We start from the raw sequence: 20,976 nt of genomic DNA, 5'->3' as shown, positions 1-20,976 counted from the left end.
TAGCATGCTCTATACCAAATACTGTACAATAAGTGGAAGGTCCACATACAGTGTAAATTTAGGGTGAAGATAACACCCATTCACTTCAGAAGCACACTATATCATGTGCAAACTTCAAGTAATACATTAACACACAGACTGAAGTCTTAATTAGCTGTTTTGATTTATGCCAAAGATATAGTCAAACAGCTTTTCAGATTTTGTGTCTACTGTAAACATATTATGACGCCATCCCATTAACTGGTTTATCTCTTGTTGGACTCAGGGACCAAATTTGCCACTGACTTTTTGAAGAAAAAACAAAAACTGTTGGTGACAGTTTTCCAGAAACTGGGCAGTGTACGTTCCCAAGTATGAAACACCTATCGTGATGGAGGACCCAGGTGGCAAGTAGAGAACCAACTCGACATAAATGTAAAATTATCGATTTGTGGGTGTTCGATCATTTTACAGATGCTAGAAACAATGGACATGGTGGTTTCTACATGATTATTGTGGCATAGGCAATGGCTGCTACAGTCTCACTGCTGTTGGAAAGTCATGAATACAAAGCTGTAAACATCGGGTGCGATTTTTTCAAGGGGAAACAGAATTTGGCAACAATATGTCGCCAAATACATCCCAAATTTGCTATTAGTATGGATCAAACAGAACGTATCAAATCTCTAGTAAGAGAATGTTATTGTTTTGAAGTGAGAAAGTTACAGAAATAGCTGTCAGCCAAATGAAACAAAGAAATCTATTATCAGTTTTGGGACCTTACATAAAAATAGGGCCACTTACGTACATTACTTACTCATGGGGTGGGAAAAGCTATCCGTCCTTATACAATGGCCTTGTTATTGATGAAATCTGAAGATCAACAAGTTCATTAAAAGTCATGATATATACTTTTACTGACAGATGAAGCAATACAGTCACATCCATTACAAAAGTGCCCTATTCTCATCGCACTGCAAATGGAAATTGCAAGTAGAAGTGATGTAACTAATAAAATTCATGCTAAAATCCATAATCAATTACAGGCTCCAGCTTTCGTGAAAATACTTGATACACCTGGTTTGCAGTGGAGTTTTCAAAGGATTGAGAGGCACTTAACAGTGTTAACGATGTTGCTTTTGCTAATGATATTGACACTAAAAATGTGACTGTGGCGTATGTGCCTTCACATTTTCCTTGAGGTGCTATGAATTTTTACATTTTGCATTTTCAGTTACTGTTTATTATCTAAAATTTGTGATGATGATGTATTTCTCAGTGACACATACTTCCGCAGAGGGAGTGGCGGTAAGAAAGTAAAAGGAAGAAAGAAAGGAGAAGGAGGAAGGGGAGGAGGAAGAAGAAGAAAAGCATACAACTGGATATGAGCATGGAGTACAGAAATTTGAAACTGTAATCTTGGTCACTACACTACCACCTCACTAGGTTTAATGTCGTGCATGCAAACTGATGAAGTAGCATCAAAATTTCGTAATTTTCTTGGAAATTACTTTGTGTTGGCATCTAAAACAAAATAAATGTCCCTTTATTTTCACCCTTGACTGTGTGAAGTGAGCAACCTATGGTGGTTTCCCCTCATCAGCTGCATTTTCTAATGAAATTGCAGGGTGCAATGTGTTTTATGTGCAGATTGGAAGCAATGCGTGTTTCCAGTTCGGTAGCATGAATTTAGAATTACGTGAAGGTAATCTGACTGCTACAAAGATGATGGTGGTATAAAACTGATGACTTATTTATTCTCACCTTCCATGTTAAGATGAAATTGTTGAGTCTTGTCTTATCTATTTCGTTAGTGTCAAGGCAAAAGGTGTCGATCTGCGTTCGACTACAAATTTTTCGAATAATGGCATAATTCATCACTTGCTGGGACTGCAGGCTTCTTTGCAGTGGGACTGTGGTAACAACAGTACCAGGTGGGGTACACTTCCCATGGGTGGTCAATACTCCACAACATGAGTTATGAAAGTAAGTGTCTGAAACAACTCTGATAGATCTTCAGTGACACTTAAGTAGTGTTTGTTAACTAGATAGGGGCGATTTCAAAAAGGAAATACTTATGAAAGCAATAATTTAGGTTTGATCTCCATAATTTAATTTATTTCATCAATGTCACTTCATTTAAATTCATTTCTTACCAGTGTTCAACTCTTCCAAATTATCCCTTGGTGATGTAAAGAGTGAGGTGTCTAGTCTCCTTGTCTGTTTGTCCTTTTGGTTTTGCCCTATTCATGTGACTTTCAACTTGTTTAGTTAAGCAAAATCTGATGAGAAACTATGTCAGGAGACAAGTTGATGTGCGTGCGTGATGTATCTTAAAATCTGTGTTATGTCTTTCCATTAGTCTCTGAGATGAAATGAAATTACAATTAGTGTTGTCCACTGAATCAGACTCGACTCCAAGTTCTGTAATATTTAACATAGCAGTCTATTTTAACAATTATGCTTCAATAATTCTCATATGAATGTTGTGACTGCCTAGAGCTGTTATCAGTATGAAGTAACCGGGAAACAAACTTTGAGCAAAATGCCCCAGTTGTGAGGCACTGCACAGAAATTTCGTACCACACTCACTTAGGGTAACTTCTCATTACTTTGGTTCCTCTCTGTTTTAAACTGGTTGAAAATTGGAAAGTTCATTTCTCAGGTATTTTTCGCTTTTACTGACAAAGCATCACCAACAGTTACATTGTAATCATTATGAGTAAATGATATTTTTCATCCCTTTGGTTAAATAGAATAACAGTCTTGCAAAGAGTGACATATTTAAGACATTACTGTTGGCACTTTTTATTCCTTGTTTCAGATTCTCATCACAACTGCTTCTCCTTTCATGATACCAGAAGTTGGAATTGAAGTTGTACCACAGTCATTCACTTGTTTAGTTTTCTTTGCGGCTTTTGAGTCCTATTTTTCAGTCATTGCAAAACATTTCCTTGCACAGTTTGCTTTTCTGATCTGAGACTATATATTACTCACAACTTACGAAATTTCTTTCTAAATGTTAGCATTTTTTTCCATCAGTGTTATGCTATCTTTCCATTTGTGTTACTATGTGTTAGAGTTGCTGCGAATGAAAGCATTCATAAGGAAAACCATTTTCAAGTGTAGAACATCAAAAAGAATGTAATTTACTCATTTTAATAATGTCTGGTGATGCTAAAAAATGCAAATAATTTTTCTGATGAATGAATCTTTTAGTTTCCAGTTCAGTTAAGGCAGAAAACCACAAAGTAGGTACTAAGAGTTACTAAAGAGGAGGAAACTATCCCCCCCCCCCCCCCCCCCACACACACACACACACACACACACACACACACACACACACACACACATATACACACCACGAAGGAATCATCTGAATGGGACAGAAACTGATAGATTTGATGTACATGTACAGAAAAAAATGACTACCATTTCAGAAAAATTGGATGATTTATTCAAGAGAAAGAGTTTCACAAATTGAGCAAGTCAATAACACGTTGGTCCATATGTAGCCTTTATGCAAGCAATTATTCGGCTTGGCATTGACGGAGTTGTTGAATTCCTCCTGATGGATGTTGTGCCACACACTGTTCAGCTGCAGAGTTGAATAGTCAAAATCCCGAGATGGATGGAGGGCCCTGCCCTATAATGCTCCAAACATTCTCAATTGCTGAGATATCCAGAGACCTTGTTGGACAAGGTAGGGTTTGGTAAGCAGTAAGACAAGCAGTAGAAGAAACTCTTGCCATGTATGGACAGGGATTAGCTTGCTGAAATGTAAGCCCAGGATGGCTTGCCATAAAGTACAATAAAACATAACACAGAATATCATCAATGTACTGGTGTGCTGTAAGGGTGTTATAGATGAACCTAAGGGGTCCTGCTATGAAATGAAATGGCATCCAAGACCATTACTCCTTGTTGTCAGACCGTATGGTGAGTGACAGTCAAGTTGATATCCCACCACTGTCTAAGACCACTGTCACTAGTCATCACAGATCAGTTTAACATAAGTTTTTTTTACACAAAACAATTTTTTTTTCAGTTATTACTTCATATCGAAAAATTCATTTATTGAGTAGAAATACTTGTCATTCAGAAATTCTTTTAATTTGTTTTTAAATGTTGGTTGGCTATCTGTCAGGCTTCTAATGCTATTTGGCAAATGACCAAAGATTTTTGTCATAGCATAATTCACCCACTTCTGTTCCAAAGTCAGATTTAACCCAGAATAGTGTTGTAGCTATGCACATCACTGTTATTTTTGAACTGGGATGGGTTATTAATAACAAATTTTCTAAGTGAACATATTTATTGTGAAGGTCCTGTGAATATCCCGAGTTCCTTAAATAAATGTCTGCAAGGTGATATTGGGTGGGCTCCAGCTATTATTCTGATTACACAGTTTTGTGCAATGAATAGTTTTTCTCTTAATGATGAACTGATGAACTAACCCAAAATATGATGCCATATGAAAGCAGTGAATAAAAATAGGCATAGTACACTAATTTACTGATATGTTTATCACTAAATTTTGCAATAACCCTAATAGCATAAGTAGCTGAACCTAATCGTTTCAGCAGATAATCAATGTGTTTCTTCCAATTCAATTTCTCATCAATGCACACATCCAGAAAGTTTGAATATTCTGCCTTAGCAACAGACTTCTGTTCATAGTGTATATTTAACAATGGTGTTATGCTGTTTACTGTAAACAACTGTATATAGTGTGTTTTCTCAAAATTTAGTGAGAATCCATTTACTGAGAACCACTAAATAATTTTCTGAAAGACATCACTTACAATTTCCTCTGCTGATTCTTGTCTGTTGGGTGTGATTACTATACTTGTATCATCAGCAAAAAGAACTAGCTTTCTACCTTCATGAACACAGAGTGGCAAGTCATTAACATACATCAAGATCAAAAACAGACCCAATACTGAACCGTGTGGAACACCATTCTTGATACCTCCCATTTAGAGGACTCTGCTGATTTTTGCAGACTATCTGTAGGTTAATTTCAACCTTCTGCATTCTTCCAGTTAAATACGAATCAAACCATTTGTGCACTGTCCCTCTCATACCACAATACTTAAGCTTATCTAGAAGAATTTCATGATTCACACAACCAAAAGCCTTTGAGATCACAAAATATCCCAATGGGTGGTGTTCAGTTATTCAGTGCATTTAATATTTGAGCAGTGAAAGCATATATACGATTTTAGAACTTTATTTAATTGTGTACTAAACAAAAAGGCACAGACTGTCCACGATGGCGAGAACATCATGCCATTATTGTCAAATCTTCTCTGTGCATTTTTATAAAAACTGATGTTTGAAACTGATGTATGTTAATCGTATCAGTTCACAAAATGTCTTGAACATTTAATAACCTCTGTATATGATTTCAATGTGTTAAAAATAAAAGTGTGTTGATTTAAATGTGTTGTGACTACACTGAAAGTTTGTGGTTGATATTAACTGAACAAAAGGACTTTCATTTTAAGGGCCACTTTGAAAGTTTTTGGTGAGTAAGTTATTTTGGAAATATTAGGCATCTTGGAATGAAAACTGGAAGTTTCACCTTTTGAGAAGAAGTGTCTGAATTAGGATTTTGGGAAATTAGGAAGAGTGAAAACTTAATTTCTTTAAAGTGGCTTACATTGACAGTCTATTGAAATAGCTTCGTTTAATTGCTTGAGTTGAAATTTGATTTTGATTGTAACTTCAGAGTTAATATCAGAACAATATATTTATGTGAACTTTATCTCAAGTATTAGAATCTGTGCTGCTTTTTCAATAGCAGTTTCAGATCAGATACAGGTTCAACATTCAAATGAACGAAATAACTTTGAACAATAACGCATCTCACATGCTTATCAAATGTATTAATTGAAATATTGATAGGAAAACAGTTAAAAGTGATATACTTAAATAATTAAGAGGCAGAGCACTCAAATAGTATCTGTGGTTGATTTAATTCAGCAACGTGATGTGTCATTGTTTTGCTGAAACAGCTAAAACAACTCTTGAACTACAGCAATGATATACATGAAAGTTTAGAAGCATTTCCTTCTTGAGCTGGCAGACTAAACATGATCCTGCTCTATATACGAAGAAATAGGAATCCATTTTCCATTGAGAAGGATACAAAATATAAAATAAATACAGAGAAATATTTGTGTGACATGTTGTCCCGCTGATTAACATGGTCATTTATATCAATGTAAGCAGCGATCTGACAAATGTCACTTAATTTCTAACACATCCAAAGGCTTTATTATATCCCAGAGAAACTGGCTTAACTCCATGAGTTAATAACATAGAAAATCATTTAACTATCCATATCACGCAAGTGAGAAAGTACACAGCTGATGGCATACATCATCGCAACTAATATTGGGATACGTCACCTCAACTGCTATATTTCCACATTTCCATGAAAGTCCTGTAATGCTACTTTTGTATGACTGCAAACTGAACACAGACATAGACCGTCTTGAGACCGAAAGTGCATAGTGTCTTGTTAATTCGTGACAATTTGGGATACTTTGTTTTATTACAAAAGAGACAAGAAAATTTTTGTAATGTTATGATAAGTTGTAATTCTTTTTTTTATTAGTACAGTTTACACTAAACAGCCTTTTTTCATTAGTGTATAGAACATGACAGATTAACAGAAGTGATAAATTAATCATTAGCAATATAGTCTCCAGCAAGATGTAAAAGTGTCTGACAATGCTTCAATAGTTTTTCGACTTGACATCTGCAGACTGTACGTTGGTAGCACTTGGTCTCCTTGCTCGTCATGCTGTGTAATGGATTGTTAAGGAGTACATTTCAATGTAATGGAAAGGCGAGAGGTCTCATGAATTTCGTCACCAACTATACCACACTTGTACCTATACAACTGCCTTCCAGTTCTCACACAAGAACCACTAACAACTTTAAACACAATAATGGACACTTGAAAGAGAATCCATTTTATTCCTTAAATAAATATTTTGATTACTGGAAGAGAGAATCAAAAAGTTGACATGTAAAAACAATAAAATGAAGATTTAAGGGAAATTTAAAACTTTCTAAACAGTAAATGTGTATATCTACTGTAACAATTTTGTGTTAAAAAGTACTTCAGAAGTCACAAGTTTGTTATACCATATTTGGTTACACAGGAGGGAGGATCAGAAAGTAACACACAATAATTTTTTCCTCCCCTGGTATTCCAGCTGAATGTTGAAATTTCACAACAATATAGTCTGAAGTTAGCGCTACAGAAGGTATTTTGTTTTCCAGCGCAGGTGTAACAGGAGAAGCCTGGACTACGAAACAAACATGGTGCACATGTTACTGTCATCAACTTGTGAAGAGCAGTGAATTGTAGTTCGATATTTGTGGGTCAAAGGGCATAAACTGAGTGAAATTCACAGGGATATGCAAGGTATGTACCATGTGAATTGTACCAATGCAATGTGGTTTGCATTCTACCAAAAGGGCTGTGTGAACCTTGGGAATTCATCATGCTACGGACAGCCAGTAACAGCTGCAACCCTGAAGAAGGTCGAAGCCATTGAGGCAGCAATCTTGAATGACCAGCATGTGCAACTGCGAACCTTATTGGAGTAGTTCAACACTTCCTATGGTGTGGTGTATGATACTGTTCACGACACACTGAAATTTCATAAAGTTTGTGCTTGCTGGGTGCCTAAAAACCTGACAGACAACCACAAGGGCCAGCGAATGATAATAAGCTTAGATCACTTAATGCATTACATCATAGAAGGGCATGACTTCTGTATAGGAATCATCACTGGTGATGAGCTGTGGGCATACCACTACATGCCAGGGTAAACCAAGCAGGCCGCTGTGGAGTAGAAACATGCTGGTTCCCCAGGTAAAAAAAAAAAAAATAAATAAATAAATAAAAAATAATATATATATATATATATATCTATCTCTGTGTGTGTGTGTGTGTGTGTGTGTGTGTGTGTGTGTTTTTTTCTATCGACCTGCCACTGCTTTCGTATGGTAAGTCACATCACCTTTGTTTTTTTTTAATATATATATATATATATATATATATATATATATATATATATATATATATATATATATAATGGAAGGAAACATTCCACGTGGGGAAAATTATATATAAAAACAAAGATGAGGTGACTTACCGAACAAAAGCGCTGGCAGGTCGATAGACACACAAACAAACACAAACATACACACAAAATTCAAGCTTTCGCAACAAACTGTTGCCTCATCAGGAAAGAGGGAAGGAGAGGGGAAGACGAAAGGAAGTGGGTTTTAAGGGAGAGGGTAAGGAGTCATTCCAATCCCGGGAGCGGAAAGACTTACCTTAGGGGGAAAAAAGGACAGGTATACACTCGCACACACGCACATATCCATCCACACATACAGACACAAGCAGACATATTTAAAGACAAAGAGTTTGGGCAGAGATGTCAGTCGAGGCAGAAGTGTAGAGGCAAAGAAGTTGTTGAAAGACAGGTGAGGTATGAGTGGCGGCAACCTGAAATTAGCGGAGATTGAGGCCTGGCGGATGACGAGAAGAGAGGATATACTGAAGGGCAAGTTCCCATCTCCGGAGTTCGGATAGGTTGGTGTTGGTGGGAAGTATCCAGATAACCCGGACGGTGTAACACTGTGCCAAGATGTGCTGGCTGTGCACCAAGGCATGTTTAGCCACAGGGTGATCCTCATTACCAACAAAAACTGTCTGCCTGTGTCCAGTCATGCGAATGGACAGTTTGTTGCTGGTCATTCCCACATAGAATGCATCACAGTCTAGGCAGGTCAGTTGGTAAATCACGTCGGTGCTTTCACACGTGGCTCTGCCTCTGATCGTGTACACCTTCCGGGTTACAGGACTGGAGTAGGTGGTGGTGGGAGGGTGCATGGGACAGGTTTTGCATCGGGGGCGGTTACAAGGATAGGAGCCAGAGGGTAGGGAAGGTGGTTTGGGGATTTCATGGGGATGAACTAACAGGTTACGAAGGTTAGGTGGACGGCGGAAAGACACTCTTGGCGGAGTGGGGAGGATTTCATGAAGGATGGATCTCATTTCAGGGCAGGATTTGAGGAAGTCGTATCCCTGCTGGAGAGCCACATTCAGAGTCTGGTCCAGTCCCGGAAAGTATCCTGTCACAAGCGGGGCACTTTTGTGGTTCTTCTGTGGGGGATTCTGGGTTTGAGGGGATGAGGAAGTGGCTCTGGTTATTTGCTTCTGTACCAGGTCGGGAGGGTAGTTGCGGGATGCGAAAGCTGTTTTCAGGTTGTTGGTGTACTGATTCAGGGATTCCGGACTGGAGCAGATTCGTTTGCCACGAAGACCTAGGCTGTAGGGAAGGGACCGTTTGATGTGGAATGGGTGGCAGCTGTCATAATGGAGGTACTGTTGCTTGTTGGTGGGTTTGATGTGGACGGATGTGTGAAGTTGGCCATTGGACAGGTGGAGGTCAACGTCAAGGAAAGTGGCATGGGATTTGGAGTAGGACCAGGTGAAACTGATGGAACCAAAGGAGTTGAGGTTGGAGAGGAAATTCTGGAGTTCTTCTTCACTGTGAGTCCAGATCATGAAGATGTCATCAATAAATCTGTACCAAACTTTGGGTTGGCAGACTTGGGTAACCAAGAAGGCTTCCTCTAAGCGACCCATGAAAAGGTTGGCATACGAGGGGGCCATCCTGGTGCCCATGGCTGTTCCCTTCAACTGTTGGTATGTCTGGCCCTCAAAAGTGAAGAAGTTGTGGGTCAGGATGAAGCTGGCTAAGGTGATGAGGAAAGAGGTTTTAGGTAGGGTGGCAGGTGATCGGCGTGAAAGGAAATGCTCCATCGCAGCGAGGCCCTGGACGTGCAGAATATTTGTGTATAAGGACGTGGCATCAATGGTTACAAGGATGGTTTCCGGGGTAACAGATTGGGTAAGGATTCCAGGCGTTCAAGGAAGTGGTTAGTGTCCTTGATGAAGGATGGGAGACTGCATGTAATGGGTTGAAGGTGTTGATCTACGTAGGCAGAGATACGTTCTGTGGGGGCTTGGTAACCAGCTACAATGGGGCGGCCGGGATGATTGGGTTTGTGGATTTTAGGAAGAAGGTAGAAGGTAGGGGTGCGGGGTGTCGGTGGGGTCAGGAGGTTGATGGAGTCAGGTGAAAGGTTTTGCAGGGGGCCTAAGGTTCTGAGGATTCCTTGAAGCTCCGCCTGGACATCGGGAATTGGGTTACCTTGGCAAACTTTGTATGTGGTGTTGTCTGAAAGCTGACGCAGTCCCTCAGCCACATACTCCCGACGATCAAGTACCACGGTCGTGGAACCCTTGTCCGCCGGAAGAATGACGATGGATCGGTCAGCCTTCAGATCACGGATAGCCTGGGCTTCAGCAGTGGTGATGTTGGGTGTAGGATTAAGGTTTTTTAAGAAGGATTGAGATGCAAGGCTGGAAGTCAGAAATTTCTGGAAGGTTTGGAGAGGGTGATTTTGAGGAAGAGAAGGTGGGTCCCGCTGTGACGGAGGACGGAACTGTTCCAGGCAGGGTTCAATTTGGATGGTGTCTTGAGGAGTCGGATCATTAGGAGTAGGATTAGGATCATTTTTCTTCGTGGCAAAGTGATACTTCCAGCAGAGAGTACGAGTGTAGGACAGTAAATCTTTGACGAGGGCTGTTTGGTTGAATCTGGGAGTGGGGCTGAAGGTGAGGCCTTTGGATAGGACAGAGGTTTCGGATTGGGAGAGAGGTTTGGAGGAAAGGTTAACTACTAAATTAGGGTGTTGTGGTTCCAGATTGTGTTGATCGGAATTTTGAGGTTTTGGAGGGAGTGGAGCTGGAAGTGGGAGATTGAGTAGATGGGAGAGACTGGGTTTGTGTGCAATGAGAGGAGGTCGAGGTTTGCTGGAAAGGTTGTGAAGGGTGAGTGAGTTGCCTTTCCGGAGGTGGGAAACCAGGAGATTGGATAGTTTTTTGAGGTGGAGGGTGGCATGCTGTTCTAATTTACGGTTGGCCTGTAGGAGGATGCTCTGAACAGCCGGTGTGGATGTGGGGGAGGAAAGATTAAGGACTTTTATTAAGGATAGGAGTTGACGGGTGTGTTCATTGGCTGAGTTGATGTGTAGGTGAAGGATTAGGTGGGTGAGGGCAATGGATTGTTCAATTTGGAACTGGTATAGGGACTGATGGAAGGAAGGGTTGCAGCCAGAGATGGGAACTTTGAGTGTGAGGCCTTTGGGGGTAATGCCAAATGTCAGACAAGCCTGAGAAAATAAAATATGCGAGCGTAATCTGGCTAGGGCGAAGGCATGTTTGCGGAGGGAATGTAAATAAAACTTAATGGGGTCATTGTGGGGGTGTTGTGAGGGTGACATGGTATTAGAAGGTGGAAAGTGTAACATGAGGTGAAATGAAAATGAAAATAAAAATATATATATGGGGAGAGATAAAGGTGAACCGGAAAGAAACTGGAGATCTGGAATGAAAAAAGGCGAAAAGGTGTTGGTTACAGCTGGGCTATGTTGGACTTGGGTTGGTAGACAACGATGTGCATAAAGGTTAGGTGGTTGTGTTGCCGCCAAAACACGTTAAACGACGGAGAAATTCGGGAAAATTTCGAAAAAACTGCGTGTAGTCTATTAAAAGGAATGGTATTGTGGTGGCAGGTTATGAAAATGAGGCTAACAATTGTCTGACGAAGAAATAATGGCGTTAAAACCTGTGGGAAGCGGCTAAAAATGATGAGTGATGTGGGAAAAACGGAAATGGAAATAAAGCGAAAGTTATTAGAACTGGCCGAAATGGTTGTTTAAAAGGTGAAAGGAGCTGTTTGTCACCTAGAAACGGTGGATATTATAGCGGCGGTAGTGCTGAAAGCGGCAAAAAAATATTTTTTTTTTTTTTTGGTTATGGTTTGGAGGTGGGTTACGTATTATTGAGTATATATATATAGGCGGGATAAAATAGTATAGCAGAATACGGTAAAAAGGAGAAGGTGAATACAAAGTGAAACTACTGGCAAAAACAGAAAGAGGGCCAGACATACCAACAGTTAAAGGGAACAGCCATGGGCACCAGGATGGCCCCCTCGTACGCCAACCTTTTCATGGGTCGCTTAGAGAAAGCCTTCTTGGTTACCCAAGTCTGCCAACCCAGAGTTTGGTACAGATTTATTGATGACATCTTCATGATCTGGACTCACAGTGAAGAAGAACTCCAGAATTTCCTCTCCAACCTCAACTCCTTTGGTTCCATCAGTTTCACCTGGTCCTACTCCAAATCCCATGCCACTTTCCTTGACGTTGACCTCCACCTGTCCAATGGCCAACTTCACACATCCGTCCACATCAAACCCACCAACAAGCAACAGTACCTCCATTATGACAGCTGCCACCCATTCCACATCAAACGGTCCCTTCCCTACAGCCTAGGTCTTCGTGGCAAACGAATCTGCTCCAGTCCGGAATCCCTGAATCAGTACACCAACAACCTGAAAACAGCTTTCGCATCCCGCAACTACCCTCCCGACCTGGTACAGAAGCAAATAACCAGAGCCACTTCCTCGTCCCCTCAAACCCAGAATCCCCCACAGAAGAACCACAAAAGTGCCCCGCTTGTGACAGGATACTTTCCGGGACTGGACCAGACTCTGAATGTGGCTCTCCAGCAGGGATATGACTTCCTCAAATCCTGCCCTGAAATGAGATCCATCCTTCATGAAATCCTCCCCACTCCGCCAAGAGTGTCTTTCCGCCGTCCACCTAACCTTCGTAACCTGTTAGTTCATCCCCATGAAATCCCCAAACCACCTTCCCTACCCTCTGGCTCCTATCCTTGTAACCGCCCCCGATGCAAAACCTGTCCCATGCACCCTCCCACCACCACCTACTCCAGTCCTGTAACCCGGAAGGTGTACACGATCAGAGGCAGAGCCACATGTGAAAGCACCGACGTGATTTACCAACTGACCTGCCTAGACTGTGATGCATTCTATGTGGGAATGACCAGCAACAAACTGTCCATTCGCATGACTGGAATCAGGCAGACAGTTTTTGTTGGTAATGAGGATCACCCTGTGGCTAAACATGCCTTGGTGCACAGCCAGCACATCTTGGCACAGTGTTACACCGTCCGGGTTATCTGGATACTTCCCACCAACACCAACCTATCCGAACTCCGGAGATGGGAACTTGCCCTTCAGTATATCCTCTCTTCTCGTCATCCGCCAGGCCTCAATCTCCGCTAATTTCAGGTTGCCGCCACTCATACCTCACCTGTCTTTCAACAACTTCTTTGCCTCTACACTTCTGCCTCGACTGACATCTCTGCCCAAACTCTTTGTCTTTAAATATGTCTGCTTGTGTCTGTATGTGTGGATGGATATGTGCGTGTGTGCGAGTGTATACCTGTCCTTTTTTCCCCCTAAGGTAAGTCTTTCCGCTCCCGGGATTGGAATGACTCCTTACCCTCTCCCTTAAAACCCACTTCCTTTCGTCTTCCCCTCTCCTTCCCTCTTTCCTGATGAGGCAACAGTTTGTTGCGAAAGCTTGAATTTTGTGTGTATGTTTGTGTTTGTTTGTGTGTCTATCGACCTGCCAGCACTTTTGTTCGGTAAGTCACCTCATCTTTGTTTTTTATATATATATATATATATATATATATATATATATATATATATATATATATATATATATATATATATATATAAAAAGAAAGATGATGAAACTTACCAAACAAAAGCGCTGGCAGGTCGATAGACACACAAACAAACACAAACATACACACAAAATTCTAGCTTTCGCAACCAATGGTTGCCTCGTCAGGAAAGAGGGAAGGAGAAGGAAAGACAAAAGGATATGGGTTTTAAGGGAGAGGGTAAGGAGTCATTCCAATCCCGGGAGCGGAAAGACTTACCTTAGGGGGAAAAAAGGACAGGTATACACTCGCACACACACACATATCCATCCACACATACACAGACACAAGCAGACATTTGTAAAGGCAAAGAGTTTGCCCAAACTCTTTGCCTTTACAAATGTCTGCTTGTGTCTGTGTATGTGTGGATGGATATGTGTGTGTGTGCGAGTGTATACCTGTCCTTTTTTCCCCCTAAGGTAAGTCTTTCCGCTCCCGGGATTGGAATGACTCCTTACCCTCTCCCTTAAAACCCATATCCTTTTGTCTTTCCTTCTCTTTCCCTCTTTCCTGACGAGGCAACCATTGGTTGCGAAAGCTAGAATTTTGTGTGTATGTTTGTGTTTGTTTGTGTGTCTATCGACCTGCCAGCGCTTTTGTTTGGTAAGTTTCATCATCTTTCTTTTTAGATATATTTTTCCCACGTGGAATGTTTCCCTCTATTATATATATATATATATATATATATATATATATATATATATATATATATATATTTTAAACAAAGATGATGTGACTTACCATACGAAAGCACTGGCAGGTCAATAGAAACACATACATACACACAAAATTCTAGCTTTAGCAACCAATGGTTGCTTCGTCAGGAAAGAGGGAAGGAGAGGGAAAGACGAAAGGATGTGGGTTTTAAGGGAGAGGGTAAGGAGTCATTCCAATCCCGGGAGCGGAAAGACTTACCTTAGGGGGGAAAAAAGGACGGGTATACACACACACACACACACACACACACACACACACACATATCCATCCACACATATACAGACACAAGCAGACAAGCAGCAAAATGTCTGCTAGGTTGCTTGTGACTGTGTTCCGATCTTCCTTCATGTACATACTAATTAGTTGTAAATGTGTATAATAACAATGCCCATACGCACTGAATCATCATGTTATCATTACATGTAATGGCTGAGCTAAATTTGCAAAATTAATCATCTGAGTGCTTATGACTGATATATTCTGTAAATCATCCTTATGGTTAGGTACAGGAAACAATGTTTTGTATTACACCACGTAATAATGTGCGCTGCACTTTAAAAAAAAGGAAGCTTCTACTAACCTCCTGATCAAAGTAATTACAGCCACGACCTAGATGCAGGCCTTCAAGTTCAAGATCAGGTTCACTTTGTTTTGATTCTGTCATCATTTTAGCATCACAGGGTTTGACGTCAATGGTTGCATCAAACTGAAACATAAAATTAACACACATTTGTTTTGGATGCAAATGGTCCCTTCACAAATTTCAAAGAATTGTTATCTAACGTGATGATTTTATATACCAAAAGTAATGATCACTAACGTTACTTAAAAACATACACTCCTCTACATCTCAGGACACAATGAAATAAAATTCAGACATGAGAAACATTTTGCATACTACCAGAATGGAAGTTTTTCATCATAATAAACATGCCTTAAATGGAACAAGAAAAATAATAACTCTCATAAAACTTTAACCAATTCTAAACAGTAAGACAATTATCAAACATCAAAAAGCAAATCACACAAATGCAAATCATACAGACATCCCTAATACATGTACTGGTGTAATGAAGATGTACAATCAATTTGCACTTCTCCATCCTGCCTCCCCCCCCCCCCCCCCCCCTTTTTCTAGCAATGCCAGAATAGCTAGTATCAAAAGTAGCAAGACCAAATATCAAGGGCTGATCTCATGACTACTTGATCCAGTCAGAATTTTGTTTTTGAGATGTCAACTTTGACTCTGGTTTTCTATGTACATGGTGTATGCAGACTTGGCCTCAGAAGTGGTGAACAATCAGACTGTGGGGCACAATCATTAAATTTGTTCACAATTGTGACATCACACTTCTAAGGACAAGAACCACTAATAGTGACTATTCATTAACATATTTAGTTCCACAAAATAACATATAAATAAAAGATAAGGTCTTGGGAAACAGACAATATCAGTTACCATTAGCGAACAATAACCGGGTGTGTATGAAAATGTAGGGCAGGGAGTAACAGCTAACTTCAATTAAAACCAAATTCTCTACCAAATAATGTCAAGAAGATATGGATAAGGGAAAAGGGGGGAGTTGGAGTGCGAGGGGAGGGAAAGAAAGAGGAGGAGGGGGAGGGGGGCGGAGAGAGAGAGAGAGAGAGAGAGAGAGAGAGAGAGAGAGAGAGAGAGTTGAACTGTTGAACTACTTAACAGTGAATGTCTGACAACTATTATTTTCACAATTCAAACCATTTGGACACTGACAAACAGTTTTCAAGTGAATTTATGAGATTTAGGTAGTAACAGTTGTAGTCAGATGCTCACAAACCACAAGACTGGAAATGCTTGATCTCAGCAAGATGTTGACTCATTATATTCAATTGTGGTCAAAGTAGATTTAATAACTGCAGAACAGAGTACCATTGCAGAAACAAATTATTGAGATGACAACAGTACAAAATGTGTCTCCAATGAAAGAACACAATTTAAATGTCTTTGAATGACCAACCAAATTCCAGGTAATGATTTTTTTTTTTTGGTAGGATGACTAATCCATTATGGTATCAAAATTCTAGCAAGTATGTACCTGCAGGGCATTCATTCAACATCATAACTATATCCATACCCACAACAACTGAAACACATGGCACAGGGGACTCCCTGTACCGTATGTGCTGGATTCTTTCCACTTCATAACTCTGTCCCCCTGTTGTTTGGCCAGGGATAGAGCGGGATTCTTAGCAGAATTTAAGTCAAAATCTTTGTGTCTATTTATGAGGTCACTTACTAATTCAGTGTCAACTTCTTCCTTAATAATGCTACCCCAATAGCTGAAAATGCACACCAGAACCTTAGTGGTGTTATACTCCACAAAACGCCCAGTACCAAGGCAATGTTCTGCAATAGCAGATTTGCTCAGCTGCTGGAGGCATGTGTGACACTTATGTTCTATACAATGGTCCTCAGTAATCCTGAATCCTGATGGTCTGACCAATGGAAAACATACCACAACTGCATGGGATATGGCAAGCACCAATCTTACACAAATCAATATCATGCTTTACAGACCCTAAAAGGGCCATAATCCTAGGCAGTGGTCAAAAACACATTTCACACTGTGTTGACACATAATATAACCAATCCTGTTGGAAATGCTATGTGCATACACCATACAGCGTATAATTTTCATCACTTGCTCTGAAACAAAGCAAGGTCAGGGTGCCTCCACTTGCTATGATTTTACTCCTTAAATACATAATTTCTCTTTTTTATCCATTATATTCATAATACAGATGCTATAATTATATGAAATGAGTAATTTCTTATTCAACCCAAGGCTTATGAAACTTAGTTGTTAACTAAATAAGGTAGATTTCTAACTACAAAGAAATAATTAGTTTACCTAAAAACAATTTATTTGAAAGATTAGTGAGCAATTTTGATCTATACTGAACAAGTGAAGCTAAGATTTTAAATGAGCCAATAGTTATGTCTTTTTTAATAATGTGTCTCAGTCACAAGCCCTAATTTTTCTTTTTCAAGTAAACATTTTAACTTTCCTGAAAGTCATTAACTAAAAGGTTTTTTTGTAATTAAATTGTCTACCCTCCCTAAAATACTTCTGTTATTTTGAACTTTAAGCATATTTAATTCCAAGAAATAATATCATGATTCTGTTGCCATAATTTTTCTTCCCTACAATATGCCTTTGGTTATCAGGATAATGTGGTAATTGAGGAATTAAGAAAATTAGGAAAATTCATAACTTGTGAACTTTGCGTGAAGCTTGGAAAATACCCTCAGAAGTATAAATTTTAGTTACAACATAGTTCCTATTGTTTTGTTAATTTTCTCTTTATTCAAGCCACACTTAAACAGACTCATTATTTTGTCCAATGTAATCCTGTATCCTCTAAATTTGTCTTTTCTGTCAATCCATAATTTGTAATTTATTCTTACACACATATGAGTAGTAATCGACAATGCTTCAGTCAGTCTACTCTTAGTGAGCCTCACATAAATGTCTTAGAGTCAAAGCCAGTCAGTAACTGATCGTAAGCTTGTGAACATCTCTGTATCAAAATTGGCTAATTATTAACACCTATATGCCAGTCAGCACCAGTGTAAATGTCTTTTTGGAAGTTCTTTGAGTGTGTTCTCATTTAGCAACCAACTGCTGACATCTGCGCATAAATGTGGGAGGAATTATGCTTCAGCTATTTCATTAATGGTAAACAGTCAGTTAACAACGAAAAATGAACTGTTTTTATGTGAAGAGATTATGTAAGAAACATAACTTTATGCCCAGTATAAATCAGAAGTAGAGAGTGTACTAAAATTATGTTGTGACTCTCAAAATATTCCACAGTATTCTGAAATTACTAACCTGCAATTAATATACTATCTGAATTCTGAAGACAAGCTGATCACTTTAAGATTATGAACAACAACAAAGGTGCAAATGTGGAGCTAAATAATACAGTGTTGTTTCCATCACTTAAAACTTATTGTAAAACCAGACTACAACAAGCAACCAGACATGGAGTAGCAGCAGCAGCAGCAGCAGCAGTGAAACCAATGTGGCAAATCCAGGTTAGTCAAGTTTCAACCTAATAATGTTCGTTCTGTAGTGCAGTGCATGCCTGATCTGTCTTTCACCATCACCATTCTGGTCTTTTGTGCAGCTGTTATCAGACGGTACTTCACTATAGACAATGGCATCATCTACAAAAAAATTAGAGGTTAAATTTATATTGTGTGCTAGGTCTTTAATACATGACATGAACAGAAAAGAATTCAAGACATTCTCCTGTGGCACACTTGAAGTTACTTCTACACCTGAAAGTGGCCCTAGATCGAAGATAAGATCCTACGGCCGCCCTGCCAAGAAATCCACAAGCCTTTCTCAGATTTTTTGATACCCCCATATGGCTGTACTTTCATTAAGAAGCACTGATATGGTATTGACAAGTAAACCGATCCAAGGGATAAACTTTGATTTTGATTAGCTTTGAATATGTTTTAGTGTAGAGGAAAATCAGATTCTCACATCTTTTTATATGTGCTCACACAGCAGTTAAGGGGATGAAACACCACCTTGACAGAAACTGAATTTAATATTTGTGAATGAATACTGTTGATGCAAGAAAATTTCAAATAAATGTTCTATGGGTTTTAACGCACATTACAATTGTACACCCAGATTTATCAGAAAAGTCATCTTTTTTGAAATGCTGCCCGCCCCCCCCCCCCCCAAACCCCTCCATTTTGTTTTTCCATTTCAAGATTTGAGTAATAGCTAAACATATATCACTGTACATGCACCCAATGTGTTTCCACTTCAGTGATCATTGTCATGTTGGGTAGTTTAATAAGTCTTTTCCAGACAAAAATATATTCTACATGTATATTATACACATCTTGTTCTATATACATATTGTCTTTTAATTTTATGGAATGTAAAATATTTTGTGTTGTATTTGTGTTCACTTTTTACATTTGGTTTCTTTTTTTTTCCCCCATTCTCAATCGATTGTATATTATTGTACAATACTGATGAAGCACACAATTGTTTGGGTGAGAAAAATACTGAATGGACTTTGGTTTTGCACACCAAGCGTGCTGGACCACTGTAGTTTCATGATGGAGGACCATTTCATCACATATGATTGAATTTGGCATTATCAGTGCTATATGTTTTGCTATCAGTTGTGTCAAAATGGAAGAAAAAGTAGTTGGAAAGGGGAGGATTTCATTTGGCTAGGATTCCTTTAGGTTTTGAATGAGGTCTTTTGATAGCATTCTGCTTTGGTAATTATTGAAGACTTCAGCTTTACACAGCCAATAATGTTTCATTTACCTCTGTCTACCTACATCCCTATACATTCGTATTACAACTATTATGCATCAACCACAGTTTCTTTATAAGCAATGCATACCATGTAGGTTGCCTCCCAATGTGAACTGTTCTATTAGGTAAATATTTATCCAGTGATCAGTCAACTATTCTTCTAAGCTTGAGCTGAAGTTCTTCTAAATGCTCATGCCTTGAGCTAAAACTTAAAGAGTTTTTCTTTGAGATAGAAAAGTATCTACTTTATTGAACATGTAAATCTCTCTACTTGATTTAGTTGCCCTTTGTAGTTTGATAATTGTCACTGCTAGAACAGCATCATGTACACTGATACCAGTTTCAATGAGGACATGTTCAAACAGGTCAGGTTTATTTGTTGCCACTCAATGTGTGTTCCTAGCAGTTTTCAGACAGAGCATTTAGTGTTGATTCACAGGATGTCTTACAATGCTAAGCATTTAAATAACCGTACATATCCCAACTGACTGATATATGATTAAGGTCTCCTCCCCTGATGAGTGTGTGACTGGGAGACATACATACTAGCACACTAACGTTTTCTCTCCAGTCTTCAGTTGCAAGTGTGTGTGTGTGTGTGTGTGTGTGTGTGTGTGTGGGGGGGGGGGGGGGGGGGGGGTTGATAGAAAGACACAGTTATTAAAATTTATGCTCACCCTTTATAGCAAGTCTTGTAGAATCGATCTCACAAAGAGCCTTCGGAGACACTATAAGAAGCTACAAATCATCATGAATTCAATAAACAGTAGCCCATCATATCATCTCAAAGAGACAGTTTCACGTCACTTATCAAGCTACTGAAAAAGGATGTAAAATATCCACTGTGGCATAAAATACAGTACGGATAACTTTGAAGCACATATCAACTGCATTTTCCATTGATGTTTGGCAGAACATGACAATAATATTAAAGAGGACGTTATACAAAGTTATATTTATTTAGTCATGAACTGGCATTCAGCTTCTTAGGCCATTGTCAGCTGGGAAATAACGATAGCCTAAGAAGCCCAAAGCCAGTCCACGACCAAATACATATAATTTTGCAGACCACTGGGACAGTGTTTTCTATGTCATATTATTTGAACTACATTTTTTAACTTTCTTAATCATTCATAATACTATCCCTCAAGCCCCTCACCCTTGTCCTTTTTTCACACGTGCATGGGCGTACTACACTCTTCAGCATCCTTTTGTAGCAGCTGTCAAAAGAAA

The 20,976-nt window shown here is 39.4% G+C and overlaps 1 protein-coding gene across 4 annotated transcripts in view; it reads right to left on the bottom strand.

Annotated features, from left to right (window-relative positions):
* LOC124790073 (supervillin) overlaps positions 1–20,976 on the bottom strand; it is a 471,354-nt gene that overhangs the window by 47,758 nt on the left and 402,620 nt on the right. For all 4 annotated transcript variants that reach the window (XM_047257637.1, XM_047257638.1, XM_047257639.1 and 1 more), the window contains one exon: positions 14,985–15,110. In XM_047257637.1, coding sequence (XP_047113593.1) covers positions 14,985–15,110 — 126 coding nt within the window. The remainder of the gene's footprint in view (positions 1–14,984; positions 15,111–20,976) is intronic.

This window comes from Schistocerca piceifrons, chromosome 3, assembly GCF_021461385.2.
Source record: "Schistocerca piceifrons isolate TAMUIC-IGC-003096 chromosome 3, iqSchPice1.1, whole genome shotgun sequence".
In the NCBI taxonomy this organism is placed as follows: Eukaryota; Metazoa; Arthropoda; class Insecta; order Orthoptera; family Acrididae; genus Schistocerca; species Schistocerca piceifrons.
Note: the sequence above shows the minus strand (reverse complement) of the source record. Positions and strands in the feature narration are given on the sequence as shown.